Source organism: Populus trichocarpa, chromosome 11, assembly GCF_000002775.5.
Source record: "Populus trichocarpa isolate Nisqually-1 chromosome 11, P.trichocarpa_v4.1, whole genome shotgun sequence".
NCBI lineage: Eukaryota > Viridiplantae > Streptophyta > Magnoliopsida > Malpighiales > Salicaceae > Populus > Populus trichocarpa.
In genome coordinates, this window is record NC_037295.2 from 2,625,386 (window position 1) to 2,640,887 (window position 15,502).

At 31.6% G+C, this 15,502-nt stretch overlaps 3 protein-coding genes across 3 annotated transcripts; all 3 read right to left on the reverse strand.

The window, feature by feature from the left end:
- Window positions 1–190: 190 nt before the first annotated feature.
- LOC18102944 (pentatricopeptide repeat-containing protein At3g13160, mitochondrial) lies at window positions 191–4,444 on the reverse strand. Its single transcript, XM_006377208.3, has 3 exons — window positions 3,100–4,444; window positions 767–1,163; window positions 191–476 (listed from the first exon to the last, which is right to left on the reverse strand). Exon 1 carries the CDS (start codon window positions 4,391–4,393, stop codon window positions 3,221–3,223), a length of 1,173 nt encoding a protein of 390 aa, XP_006377270.2. The 5' UTR covers window positions 4,394–4,444; the 3' UTR covers window positions 191–476; window positions 767–1,163; window positions 3,100–3,220.
- Window positions 4,445–8,483: 4,039 nt separating this feature from the next.
- On the reverse strand, window positions 8,484–9,860 carry LOC7497034 (uncharacterized). The gene is made up of 2 exons (XM_002316664.4): window positions 9,247–9,860; window positions 8,484–8,765 (listed from the first exon to the last, which is right to left on the reverse strand). The coding sequence occupies exons 1-2, from the start codon at window positions 9,677–9,679 to the stop codon at window positions 8,710–8,712; spliced, it is 489 nt and encodes a 162-aa protein (XP_002316700.1). The 5' UTR covers window positions 9,680–9,860; the 3' UTR covers window positions 8,484–8,709.
- Window positions 9,861–13,081: 3,221 nt separating this feature from the next.
- LOC7495289 (uncharacterized) lies at window positions 13,082–14,726 on the reverse strand. The gene has a single exon (XM_002316663.4). The coding sequence runs from the start codon at window positions 14,437–14,439 to the stop codon at window positions 13,375–13,377; it is 1,065 nt and encodes a 354-aa protein (XP_002316699.2). The 5' UTR covers window positions 14,440–14,726; the 3' UTR covers window positions 13,082–13,374.
- Between the last annotated feature and the right edge of the window lie 776 nt (window positions 14,727–15,502).

Genomic DNA, 15,502 nt, shown 5'->3' on the forward strand with positions numbered 1-15,502 from the left:
ATTGAACGGAATAATTTGTCATAGTTTATGGTAGTTATTTATGGTAGATATTAAATAAAAATGAACAACATAATAATAGTTTTTATCTTGTCTAATATTTTGAAATGTGGACGGTAATATATATTTTAATCCAAAAATTTAATTTATTTTGTTTTTAATATAATGAATAAACTATCAAAAGCTGACGCCATAAATAACAAGTGATCTCAAGGTAGGTGCACCACATTCTGACATTGATCTCAAGGTCCCATGAGAGATTTGATTCAATCCTTCTACTCTGAAGTTAGCATCAGATAAAGTCATTAACATCATGGAAGAACATGGGGATGGGGTTTTTCATCAATAACGAAGACTAGATCTGCTGGTATAACATGTTGCTGCTATTCATTCCCTTTCTCAGGGAAGGTGATCTTTGTGCCTTTCTTCAACCTGGGTTCATGTCAACGATTAGAATCTCCTCCACCGGCACGAGCTTGCTGCAAAACAAGAAAAGTACAAGTTCGGTGAAATTATCTAGCAGCAGCAACTAGAGATTTGGAAAAAAAAAAACATTAAAAGAACATTTCTTAACATGCATTTGATTCTTTAATCTACCAAGTAAATCCCAGTAGGCAATGGATTATTGAAAATCAAATGGGAGGTTGATGCTCAATTTGATATAAAAAAACAGAAACCCCTTGGAGAAATTCAAACTAGAAGGGACTATACTTCAGATAGAAACCAAGGAGAAAGGTAATTAACATAAAAGGAAATTCTTAGTACTCACACCCACTAGCATGAAAAGTCTCCCTTGTAAAGCTCTTCAAGACTACAATGCAGCTTATTCTCAATTGGAGCAGCTTTTCTAGGAGCACTTTGATGCACTGACCTTCCACTTTCACCATAAGAAATAAAGATTTCATCACCAAACATCCCACCTGGGAACCTTGTCCCTCTCATCCCTCTACTGCCACCTCTCATCCCACAAAATGGACTTGAGAACTTGAGAAATTCAGCAAAAATGTCATCATCATTTCAAGGATTGAACCTAAATGATGTGGGCCCATCTGCAGCAGAAAAGAATGAAGCTCCAGCACTACCAGCACCAGGTGGTGGTACTTGATCCTTTAAACCCTCTTCACCATATTGGTCATATACTGCTCTGTTTTGTGGATCACGAAGACCTGCGTGAAAAAATTAAATTTCAATACGTATATTAATTACGGTAGATATTGAAATACCTGAAAGGCAACCTTTTAGTCTTAACTAGCAAAATGAAAGACACAACTCACTACCCAATTTCCAGGTCTTCTATGTATTAAAGAAGTTACAATGAAAGCACTTGCGAAACATCAACTTCAAAGACAAGCACAAATAAAACTCTAATATCTCTACTACCATTTGCCTACTAAAAAATACTGCATCTTTTTTATATCCCTCTGCTGCATAATCATACAAACCAAAAGTTTCTCTTCCCTTTTCCTCTCTCAGCATCCTAGCATATGTCATCTTCCATTAGAGAATCTTATCTTAAGAAACACTCATTTTCCCTCTTTTCTTCCTTCCATTCCTAATAATTACCAAAGCCTTTTTTCTGTGAATTTTCCTCTTTACTCCTGCTGTAAATCCCCATGCAAGACATTCTTTTCCACACAACCCCCCCTCTTAAGTATCACCAGTAATAAATCAAGACAAAATAAAGGAAATATACACCTCTATATAACCACATTTTCTTTAATCTGCTCATAAATTTAGAGAAAATCTCAGGAAAAAAAATCTAATTTTAGTAAGCATCGTTAATTACAAATTTTAACTCACTGTAACAAACAAACCCTAACTTAATAAAGAAAAAAATCCCTTGTTAGCCCAAAAACCTTAATTCCTAAATTTCACCGAATCAAAAACCTAACTACCCCAATTCTACAAGAAGAATCAAACAAAAAAAAAACAACTTTAAGAAAAAATATATCAATAATTCAACAAAATGAAAACATTTTTGAACTATCATAAAAAGAAACCCAACTCGTCTCTCGCTCCATCTCCAGAGGCTACAACGGAGGAGTCACCATCGCAGGCGTGGTAGTCATTTACAAAGGACGGAAGAAAAAAGCCTATGAGTACATCTCGATCTTCTTCTACATAGAGAAATGAGAAAAAGATAACCAAATTTCTATAGTGTTATATTTTATATAAAGATAATATAGTCATTTCATAAATAATAAATAAATAAATTGTAAGGAATTGATTATTTTCCCTTTCTATTTTCAAACTTTTTTTATTCTTTTTTAAAACTAAAAACTGGAAAATAAATAAAATAAATTTTTGAATAAAAATAAAAACTATTAAGAATTTAAAATTAGGCATATATTTTTTTGAGTTTTACATTCAAATCCTATTTTTTTAATTTGATAGTTTTACAATAATTTCAAAACTAGTTTTATCTAATAAAGCTACAAGAGGATTAAATTAAATGAAAAGAAATGAAAAAAAAAGAGGGTTAAGTGCTTTACTGTATGAACAGTGTAAACACCTGTTTTTCACCTCAAATCTTTAAATATTTTTAGTAATTATCTCTAGGACATTCTATTATTATTATTATTATTATTATTAATTTCATATGAATATCTAATTTATAAAAATTGTGACAAAAAAAAAGTCCAATAATGACTGTCCAATGCATTGATATTATCTTTTACACATAACTACTCTCTAAAATTGAGGATGAAACCTAAAACACCATGTATAGAAATTCTTAAGTTAATACAATGAATGAAAAAATGATGTTTTTTAAAAATAAAAAGCTATAACTTTCTTATTATAAATAAGTACAATCACAATCATGCATTAGAGGGCACGCGATCATAAATGAATTCTAATAATAATTCCGAATTGACAAAGAGTCTAGTTCTTGTTGTTGATTTTATCACTTTTTTCCTTGTAAATGTAATATCCCTTTAATTATAAAATGGGAGCCTTTTCACACATAAGGGTTACAAACTTGACATAAAATGAAAACGAAGCATGCATATGCAGATCAGAAGTGAGGACACAGATTGACTAGCACTGCAGCTAGAAAAAAGAAAAAAGAAAAGACCAAACTAAGAAAGTAGTGGGGAGTACCACTGATCAAAAAGCATCACCAAGCTACGAGTTTGTGAGTTTTCTAACTCCTAGCTCCAAAAAACCCTCCTTTCCTCGACATCTGCAGCTATACCCGACGAAAAACAGAAACCAGAGAGGTCTATGCATTGCAAGTTGGCGTTGGCAATTTCAACTTATAAGAATGGGCACGACCTGATTCCCCGTGACCAACAAGCTCCTTTGCTTCTGCTATCCTTGATTCCTTAGCCAATGCATCCACGACACTTTGTATCAACGCCTCCTGAACAACCAACTTGCTATGGATAAGATCCATGCAAAGCTTAAAAGCGAAAGCTAAATCACCCTTCTCAACAGAAAAAGGAATTAGTGTCTCGAAAACCAAACGATGCGGTTTACACCCATTTTTCAACATCTCGCCATACCAACGCTTAGCTTCGTCAAAATCATCTTCATTAACAAACCCTCTAATCAAAGCATGGTAACTAAAGGGATCATGTTTAATCCCCTTGCTATTCATTTCTTCAACAACCCTAGCCACATCTTTCATTCTCTTCTCTGATGCCATTCTAAACAACTTGGCGCTATAACTCCTTATGTTTGGTTCAACATTCCTCTCCTTCATTTGGTCCCAAATCCTCTCCCCATCAACAAACCTTCCATTCGCATAAAACCCATGTAAAAGTGTATTAAAAGTAATCAAATCAGGCTCAAGACCCTTCCTTTTCATTTCATCCAGCAACGAAACTGCCGAATCCAATGAACCCATCTCGCAGAATGCCTTGATGACCGTATTATACGAAATCAAATCTGGTTCAATCTTTATCTCCTTCGATAACCCTCTAAACAAGCCTTCTACTTCATCGAAATTCTTCGAACTAAGACAAGCTCCCAACAGCGCATTAAAAGACATGACCGTCCGAGCGCATTGTCTTTCACGCATTTCATCAAACACCTTGCGTGCGTGATCGAACATGCCCACCGAACCATAAAGAGAAATCAAACGAGCATTGAAACCCTCTTTTGACATGTCCTTGTATTGCTTTTGGTCCTCTAGAATTTCTTCTACGTAGTCAAATTTCCTCGAAACTGAGAGACGGCGAATGGTTTCTTTGTAAATGGCAACTTTGGTGCGAAAGTGCTCGTTTACGGAGGCATTTTTGAATTTCTTGACGAGTTTCTTGTGGTTACGTTCTTTGTAGATTAGATAAGAGAGTGATTTGGCGGTGTCAGGGGCTGCGTCGGAGGTGATGGTTGTGGCAGCAGTAGCAACGGTGGAGAATGCGCGGCGGAGAAGGCGGGAAAGAGACGACATCCCTTTCTTTTGTTTTGGGGGTGTTTTTGGACAGTGCAGTCGGGAGTGGGGGGATTGTAGAGTATCTCTGGCTGACCCTTAAAGACATAGACGACTTGTCGCTTCATCTTTCACTGAAAGCATGTCGTTTGATCCTTTGGGACTTTGGCTTGATTCTCTAATTTGAGCTTAAACTTCACTGAGCTCACACCAATCTTTTTATATTAACCAGCATAGTTTTTAATGTCTTTCTGAATTAAATCTAAATATTAAATAATTAAATACGAAATAAATCCACTAAATAATAAATTATTACCAATTATTTATTTATTTATTATTATTATTATTATTATTTTGGTACATATAATTTGTATAAAAACATTGATATTATCTTTTTCTCAAAAAGCATCTACTTTCTAGTTTCTACTTATCAATGTATTCATAAGATAATAATTTTTTTTTCTTAGTAGATTTAGATTGCGTCAACCATTTTTTTTTATTATTATTATTGAAAACATTTAGATAATGAGCGTATTTCACAAAAAAAAAAAAGGTAATTATAAAAGAAAAATTAAAATTTAAGCTTTAAGCAGAAAGTTTTTAGTCTAAGAATTGGCTTACTTCTTATGAATAATCTCTAGGAGAAGTACAAAAGTAATTTGATAAAGAATTGTCTGGTTACTGTTTTAGAATATAAGAGAAAAAAATAATGGAGATATGTCGCCATATATTTTTTATTTTAAAAATATAAAAATTAATTTAAAAACTGTTTCATAGATATATTCATTTTATGACTTCGTCTCTTCTCTTCAACCATGCTGCAAGGGACATGGAGGTGAACTACATGTAATATATATATATATATATATATATATATATATATATATATATATATATAGAGAGAGAGAGAGAGAGAGAGAGAGAGAGAAAGAGAGAGAGAGAGAGAGAGAGAGAGAGTAAGACAAACATTTTTTATATATCATTAATAAAATAGTAAGAATAGTAAGTTTCTTAAAAAAACTTTTTATGCACCTATTATTATAGAAAAATCATTACTTTAATATGAATGATTATTCTAGAAGGAGAGGCATGACAGTTTATCATGTTCTTAATACTTATATTGTAAAAGATTATTCAAGATCATGCATATAAACTTAGAACTTGGTAATGTCTGATTTTTTTGGGTCTGACATGTTCACCAAATTCATGTTTTTTTAGACTTGACTGACTATCAAGTTCAAGTTTTTTGAATTTAGCATGTTCTCCATACCTATATTTTTTTGAATTTGATTGACTGATCAGTTTAATTTTTTAGAATCTAATATGTTTGTCAAACTCACGTTATATTAAACTTGGTTAATTATCAAACACAAGTATCTTGAGTCTAATATATTTCTCAAATCTATTTTATTTAAAAATCTTAACAAAAGTTAAGTTGTGACGAAATCAATTCCATGGTAGCTGAATTATTCTCTATCTTTAAAGGATTTGGAAGTCGGGAAGTATCTATTGGGTAGTTAGATTCAGCAAAAACTGAAGTATAGGGTTTTGGAAAAAGTTTCCCTGGAAACTTTTGAGAACCTGATACCATGATGATGTGAATGTTGTCAATCTATCTGCAGTAAAATGCTTTGTTTTTTTTTTATTATTTATGAAAACTTCGTTCTATTTATAAGAAAATAAAATTTAAATCTGCATTTGATCTCTATGAATGTCGAAAATTATAATTAGTTTAGTTACCCAAATTGAGGGCAAGGGAAACAACCAAGTGTGGTTTTTGCATATCATCAAATTTATTCTATCTAGTTAAATTAATGAAAAAATAAGTTTAAGGTCGCGGTTAAGAAATTTTAAAAAATATTTTTTAATAGGAGAGAATTTTTTATTTTTTTTTGATGGATTTGGATATAAGTTTCTATATATCTCATCTTGATATTTATTTCTTTTATATATTGTAAGTATTTACTGCTTGAACACGATTACTTTTTTTTTTATTTGAGTTGATGTCTTAAAAGAATAATATAAAAATATTTTTAAGATTTGGCTCAATCACTTAAGTTTTTTATTTTATTTTTGTTAAAATGGTTCTTTCATTGTCGGTAACCATATGCAGCAACAAAGCTAAATAAATTTTGAAATAAAAACTAAGTATGTGTTTAATATTATGGAGTAATATGTTTTTCTTTTTAAAATATATTTGAATAATTTTTTTTATTTTTTACATTAATATTTTAAAATTATCGAAAAGACTACAAAATATTAATTCAATAATTTTTCAACGTAAATGTGTTTCTAAAAAAATAAAAATTAAAAATTACCCCGATCCCAAATAAATATATTATAAAAATATGAGGAAAAGACTTGACTGAAGAGGAATATAGAATGTAAAGATTGAGAGGACTCTTTGGGACTGTGGTTTTAGTTGTTTTTCAAAGTGTTTTTCAAAGTATTTTTTATGCTGAAATAAATCAAAATGATATTTTTTTTATTTAAAAAAATTATTTTTGAGATCAGTGCATCAAAACGATCCAAAATATATAAAAAAATTATTTTTTAACAAAAAAAAATTAAAATTTTTAAACATACATCATGTTCTCAAACACTAACATATTTTATTGAAAACCAAGAACAAAAATCCACCATAATAATGCAATAACAATCCAAAAAAGCCCAAAGGCACTAAGTTCAAAATATAAGACAAAACAAGACTGCAACAACCGTACGTTATGGACTCCATATAATTTATTTCAATATAAAAATATTTCGCATTAATAAAATATTTCTTTAGCCCTATGCATGTGAAATGGTTTTGGAAGTTCTAGCTCAACCAAGCTGGTTAACACTTTATAATCACAAAAAAATAAGAGCAAGAGCACACTTGGATCGAGGACAATTGTTCTTCTAATTAATTAATTGTATTTATTATTTATTTTCCTTTAACAATCATTTCATTTGTTGAAATTCGACAACTCCATGCCTACTTTTCTGCCATAAACTGGCAAAACCTTGTACCTATTTTAAATTCACCATACTGTAACTCAATTTTCATTGCTGCCGTTCATATTCCAAATCAAAATTAGGTTTTTTATTCTAAAACTCTCAATAAATACCAAATCTTAAAGTAGAAATGTTGGAATAATATTGTCTTCTTTCAAGAGGGAATTGCAGATCTTGATTCCTGCTTTAGCTTGTTTATTTACTGTTTTTTTTAATGGCTGGAGTTCTATAATCATCAATTTCTATGTTTGGGATTTGATTTTCTAACCAGCGCAGATGGTATTAAGTTTCGGACAATCCAACATAGGATTTATTGATGTTTTGATTTGTTTTATCTGTTTTTTTTCTTATATCTCAATGTAAGTTTTTTTGTTTTCTTTTTTATGGCTACTGTCCGAATAGCCATGTTTTAAATAAAATCAATAATAAAAATAATAAAGTAGAAATCTATAAATGAAGAGCGTATACTCTAATTTTATAGTTTAAAATTTATTAAGATTGTGTTTAGGTAATATTTCATGATTAAAAAAATAGATACATAAATAATAAAAAAGTGTTTGGTTAGAAAAATTCAAATATAAAATGAATTTGTTAATTTGTAATTAAGATGGTTTTTAAATGAATTATTTTATTTTCATAACTAGAGGTACATGAAAACATGTATAAATCTACATTGTTTCATTTTTTTTATTTCAAGATAATAATTAAAATTTACCTAAAAAATTAAAAAAAATTAAAGAGAGAGAGAAGCAGACTATGAAACTGTTTGGGATGTCAAAATTTTTTTATGCCAAATTGTTTTTTTTTTTGGTTAAAATTTAATATGTTTTGGATCGTTTTGATGTGCTGATGTTAAAAATAATTAAAAAAAATCATTAATATATATTTCAGCACGAAAAATTATTTAAAAAGCAATTATAATCATACTGCCAAACATTCTCTGGATATCCGGCTGAATTAACGAAGCAAGATTTCTTCCTTATCATACGAAGAAGTAAATGCATTTAGGTATATAGGGCACCAAATTTAACCTATATATTCAATCGGCTTCCCTCTCTTCAGTCGACAACAACCTTTCCTTTCAAATTGAACAAAAGATAGGAAGACAACAGACTATCACAATCCTTTAATATCTTTTCATTAATAATTAAATATTTAACAGATAAGATTCTATAAATCCCGCAAGTTTGTCATTTGATTCCTTGATTTCATCCCCCAAGTTTCCTTCTTTCTTTTTACAGCCCTCTATATAACATCCATCCATACAGGCAAAAAAAAAAAAAAAACAAGAAACAAAAATGGAAAACTTCTGTCTCAATTTGATGGAGTTGAATTTGCTCTCATCTCTGAGCTTGAAATCCCATCTTCCTTCCAAGATTCTCCAACAGATCAGCCTCTGCAATATTTCACAATATTTCTCAATTTTGATTCCCAATATTCATCTGAAAAAATGTTTTTTAGAAGAATAATAATGAAAATTTTCTTTTATTCCTTCAAAATAAACAAAAATGCTGCATTTTGCCCCCTAAAAAAAATCCCATGTATAAAAATAAAATATTTTCCTCTTTTATTTTTCATTAAATGAACAATTAATTGCTTGATTACATTAAGTTAAATGTATACTTCATTTTTAATGATCCAGAATTAGAGGGTTATAATTTGTTTATTTTTTTTTTACTATTCTTCATCTTTCTCCTCGAGCCACCAAATCATGATAAAAAAAATTGAGACAAAAACTGCAGAATGGAAGGAAAATATTCTTCAAAATCAAATCCCGTCAGAATCAAAATCAATCCACTCAAAACTAAAATAAATTAAGCAAAACCCATTAAGAGAAATCAAAGATAAATTGTTTAATTAATTAACCAACTAATTACCTCGAGGCTTGCAAACAGGAGGAACTTCAAAGAGAGAACGAGAAAGCTGCTTATGAGCAAGACCAATATCAACCAAGATCAACCCAGAAGATGGATCATTCACTAAAAAACCTTTAACAGGAAACCAAAGAAAAAGCTCTTCTTGAATAAGTCCTTCCAGCCCCATAAGTCCACCATAACTAAGATTAGCTCTAACCACGCTGTCAAATACCACTCTTGCCTCATACTTAGTCATGCATGGACCATCTAACTGCACTTCTAAGCGACCATTTTGATCAAGATTGTAGGACTTGACATTGTTTGGAAACAGACCACCTGGTAAGCCTTGGCTTCGAAGGAGGTTTTGTAAAGTGGAAGTGGTTGTGGTGATGGTGGAGAGGAGGAAAATAAGCGAGAGAAAGAAAGGGAGGAAAGATTTTTGGGTCAGAGACATTGTTTAAGGTTTATGGCTATACCTGAAGGACAGAGTTTCAGAGACACAGACAGATAAATAGATGGATGTTGTTTGAGGTTTTTAAGGTTTCAGAACTTTCGTTTCAGTTTGTGTTTTACGGGGCAGTGCGCCTTTGAGGTGATGATGAGCGAGTGAAGGGTTCGCAGGACCAGTACAAATTGAGGCCCTGGAAAAATCTGTTGTCCAAATTGCCCCTGATTGATAAACCTAGTTTTAGTGGATTAATAAATGATAATTGTAAGAAATTACTTAAATGACCTTAATTTTTTATTATCGTTATGATTCGGTTCGAAGAACAACTTGAGTTTTAGGTAATATTTAAGATTGTTACATCGTTGTTTTTTAAAATATTTTTTATTTAAAAATATATTAAAATAATATTTTTTTTATTTTTAAAAATTTATTTGTGAATCAACACAATAAAACTATTTAAAATCATAAAAAAAATTATTTAAAACAAAAAAAATTAAAAATACTTTATCAATGCAAAAACAGGCATACTCTTACTCTATAAGAGATAGGACAAGATTTAGTTTTTGCACCCCAGTTAGAATAGTATTATTTTTATCATATATATGCATACACACATGCATTAAGTTGTTAAATTTTATTAGATATAATAATTTTTAGCTTACATAAAAATATAAAAGAAATATTATCGGTGGTAGAAAAACCTAATAGTGTTGAGGGAGTTTTATAAAGGTTTGAATTTGACTGGGTTATACATTATTAATATGATCCATATTAGTCTAAATTAAATACTTGACCCGTGTTTTGCCACGAGTTAGATATTTTTTTCAATAAAAATTTTTATACATGGGCTTTTTCAAAGCATTTTTGTAGTTACAAAAGTTCTAAGTAAAAATCAAAAAGTCTATGCTTACATATAATTAAATAAATTGAGAGCTACATGTGTTAATAAATAAAAAAAATCACAAACAATAACTAAAAAAAACTGGAAAACTCAAGAGACGTGTAAATCAAGATATTTAATCTCGTAAGACGGGACATTTACTTAGTTGTGTGTGGCTAAATTTTTTTATTCAACAAATAATAATAGAAATAGACACACACGTTAAATTAATTGAATAAAATAGAAGGAGAAAAATATTATGCATGGTTGCACATATTAAAAATATTAAATAAAAAAATTATATTAAAAAATAAAGTTCATCTATATAAAAGATTAAGAAAAATTATAGATGAATCATAAAAACCTCTTCAAAAACTACATGCATAACCAAAAAATAATTGTCATTTAAAAGAGACTCTCTAAATAAAAATAAAAGAAAGAATGAGTATTAATCTCAATATAAATTTAAAAAATATAAAAAGAAGCTTTAATTAAAAAAATTAGAAAAAAAAAGCCAGATATTGTTGGGTCTAGCCCATTTTATTTTGTTAAGGCCTAAGCAAGCCTTTCCTAACATGCCTGTGCAATTAGGTTCCTTTTTTGTTGCATCATGTCATCAGCTGATGCAAACGATGTGTCTGCTCAAATTTCAGTCATTTATAGAGACTAAAAAATCAGGATTTAATGTTTTCCAACCCATTTTGACTCAAAACACCTTATGAACTATGATAAATCTATCCATGGCCTCAAAAAACCATCTTAAAAATTGAAATCAACCCGAAATCAAAAAATATATTTTTTATGAACTTTAAAGGTAAAAAAACACCCAATACGAACCCTCCATCAAATGTAAACATTTGACACAAATATCGACTATTTTTGTGGCCTAAATCGGTGTCAACAATATTTTTTTTCTCTCTCCTCAACCAGGAACTAAAAAAGAACAAAAATGAACTTTGGTACCTAAATTGAATTGGAAACTATTAAGGTACCGAAATGGTATAATTTGTGTTATTTTTAAAGTTTGAGGACCAAGGTGTATCTTTCCCAAAACTTTTGGCACGCTATCCATGTTTGACGTCCTTTTCATTCTGGTCTCCGTTCTTTTAATTTCACTCTTGACTAAAAAATTAGAAGTAATTGACCTTCAATTAGGATCAAATCGTATAAAATAAAACGTTGAGGATCGAAATGAATTATAAAAAAATACATAGTGCCATCCATAGTGTTTTGGGTATGGACGAAGAGTAACAGCTTTACAATTAAAATCCCAAGTGTTTTAGTTTTTTGTATAATAATTATAAAATTAGAGAAAAAAATCCAACTCTCTTTATTTATTAATATATCTATAATGATTTTAGTTTTAGTTTAGATAAAAAATTTGGAAAGAATAAAACTACACATGGTGAGTATCTGGGAATGAAATACATGGACATAGTATTTTTCTCATTTAGTAAAATAATAATTGGAGACATGTTAAGTAGAGATTGCAATAAATATTCGGGTTGGATTTTTCTATATTTATATCATACTTATTAATTATGAAATAAAAAATTTAAATATTTATACTCTATTTATCAAGTTTTGGATATTTATTAACTCCAATGATTATTTATTATTTAATAAAAGATATAATTATATATATATTATTTAATTACAAGTCGGTTTAATAATATCTATATTCTATTAAATATCTATACTTTATTATTCATTACTCATCAAATAAGATAACTATCTAAAACAAACTTATTTATTCAGATTATATGAGTTAACATTTTTCGAATTCAGATTAAATTGTTATACTAACGCTAATATACGGCATTAGAAGGGTAAATAGGTCAAGAAAACAAAGCAGGAGATGAATTGCAACATAACTAATAAAGAAAAAAGAAGGGGTGATGTGGTAAATGCAGAGTTAGCTAATTTGGTAACTGGTCAAGTGAGGTTGAGACCAAAGAGTTTTTTGGTGTGCATGACAACAGAAGAGGCAGAAGAATCCAACCTCAAAGCTTACACTTGGCAGACGGCCAGCAATGCCAAGAAAAAGAAGGAGATGGAGAGAAACTGCTGCTTAGACCATGGTGGATATTACGAGGTTATCTTTTGTCTGCCATGCTTTTTCCTTGCATGTCAAATAAGGTTTGTGGAAAAACTTATAGTTTAATCCTTGTATTTGTATCAATTCGACAAATGATTCACTTCTGAAAATATTTAGCCAATTTTATCATTATATTAGTTGTTTTTCGTCAATTAAGACCATGTAGGTTGAACTATGAACAGTATAATCTCCAAATTTCAATTGGAAATTCTTTTTTGGAGGTTGTTGGGTGAGAAAGACAACTACTGATTCGGCCAAGTTTTCAGTGAATTGATTAATCTGATTCAAATGGGAAAAAAAAGAAAAAAACTGTGTTTTAATACAAATTAAGCCAATTACCTAACAAGCCAGAACTTTTTGTAAGTAAATCCTGGAATGACAACTATGTGTCGAACCATCTATTACTTATGATGATGAATGCTTCCATCGATTACTTCTAATGATGAATGCTTCCATTATAACAATTCTCGTGATCCATGGAAAATTGGTTGGCCTATGCCTAAACAGCAATCACCACAGCAATAATTACAGAAGCCAGCAAAGAAAATGCATACAGCAACCTCAACTTTTCCACTGTTGGATTTTGAAGATGTGATGATCAATGATGATGCTTTTGCAAATCATCAAGGTCCATTGTTTAAGACCCATTTTTGTAGCCACCTTTTTGGACGGAATTGATGAATGATTCAAGAAGATATATATACAGACGAATGCCCGACATGATTACGATGACCATGAATCTTCAACATACTTAACCTGATAGGAGAGAGGTTCCTCCTGATAATGCCTTTCATAGCCATATATAGCGTTCCCGTAGCTGTTGCCTCCATCATCCCTTTCACCATAAGGATTTGAGCTTCCGAAGAGATAATCAGCAGTCCCTTTCCATTGATTCCCACGGCTTCCACAATCAGCAGCTTCTTGACAGTCATTGACATTCCTAGCATACCGAGATAGACAAGGCCAGTAACCAAATAAACTTTCACAAAGGTCCATTGCTTCCAAGCCATAACCTGGTGGAATTTGTGGCCCTGGCATGCCATACTCATAACCAAATTCTCCACATGATCCATTGGCAATTCCGGTATCATAGCCAGGCGAGGGATCAGGATGATCAACTCCTTTTTCCTCACTTTCTTCACCTTTCTGCAACTTCTCTTGAGAATTTCCACGGCCGTTGCTAAGTTCAAGGGGCACGGGCACCGGCGCTGCTTCAATAGCAGGAGGGCTAATTGGTTTGCTTTCATTTTGCGGTTTTGCAGCAGGTTCATTGACTTCATCTTTTCCATAAGGTGCTATAATCGATCCATAAGAGAAACCATTCAGTGATGAGACATTCGGATCCGGCGTTGAACGAGGATAGCAAGTTTCGGCCGAGTGAGGAAGAGGTTTTCCATAAGTTGCAGCGAGATCATAGCCACCATCGTAAGGAGTTGGATCATATTCTTCGTACGCAGGCTCATTAAACTCTGAGACATTATACGAGACAATGAATCGCGTCTGTTCATTATAGTAATGACCCGGATCATACTCAATACACACAGGCTCACTGAAAGTAGATGCAGAGTAAGCAGTTCTTGAGTAACTTGAGACAGGATCATAAGCAGCATAATAAGAAGGTGGATCATAGGCAAGAACTTGGTGCTCATTGTAGTTGTAGCTGGAATAAGCCACTGAATCATGATCTGGGGAAGGATCATAGCTGCTATTATAAGGGGTTATCGAGTACTCTCCAGTATAGTACTCACCTTGATAATCATCTTCATAGCTGTAACTATAGTAGGCCATTGATGAATCTACCTCAAGTAATCTCTTCAGCAACTAAAGCATAGTTATACTATGGTGTTTGCAGCAATCATTTTCCACATAAAAGTAAATGACCTGAACTTAAAGCTCTCTATAAGAACATCAACAAGAGAGAAACCAATCTTATCAGCACATCTGAACTGATCAATTCACAAGACCTAGCAATTGCCTATGTACAAGAACCATACAATCCCTATCTGATAAGAGTTTATAATTGCTATGGATTAAAAGCCCACATCATGGAATTTGTCCTTTGTGTTTGTCAGATACGGAAACAATTCAGATATGCGCCAACCACCAAGCCATCTCGAGACAAGAAGCATGTGCCTTTGCGTTTAGTCCATGGAAAAAGACAAGCAATTCAAGGTCGTATGATTGTGAGTTTGCTTTGCAAGAATTTTTTAACACAAACGTGAAAGTTAGAGATGGATGTGACAGAAAAAGAATCTAATTTATTAGGTTAGGAAATTTATAAGGAGTAACTTTATTTTCTTGTGGTTAAGTGTCTATTCCACTTTGTGTAAAATATATTTTTTAAAAAGTTTTTTTAAATACAAAACACTATATCATCCTTGTTGTAAGCCTAGCAGGACATTATATGGTGAAGCCACCTGCCTTTGATAAAGGATGGATCCTCTTTTTCTTACATTTCAGCAGTCTTGAGAGCTGATACTAGATAACTAGTTGTGCATCTGTCATCAACTGATCTTATATGGGCCATGTTTCCTGGTTCAGAGCAATGTGTAGATCTCCATTTCAATAATAATTCCAAATTTATATACAGGCTGCATCCATACAGGACACCACAGATTTTACCAGCTTAGAAATTCAGCACTTGAAAGTTGCATCAATATCCTGCAACCTCCTCTAAGCAAGCAATTCGTATGCAATCAATCACCAGACTGGATAATAGCTGATGTTGTAGCTCATTGAGTGGTGGAGATAGCCCGAGAACATGATGCCTCGCTCATGATCTTTTTCTCCATACTCAGCAGCAACAGCTGCATTCTTGTGGCTTCCAGAATAATGATGCAGTCGGGTCTGT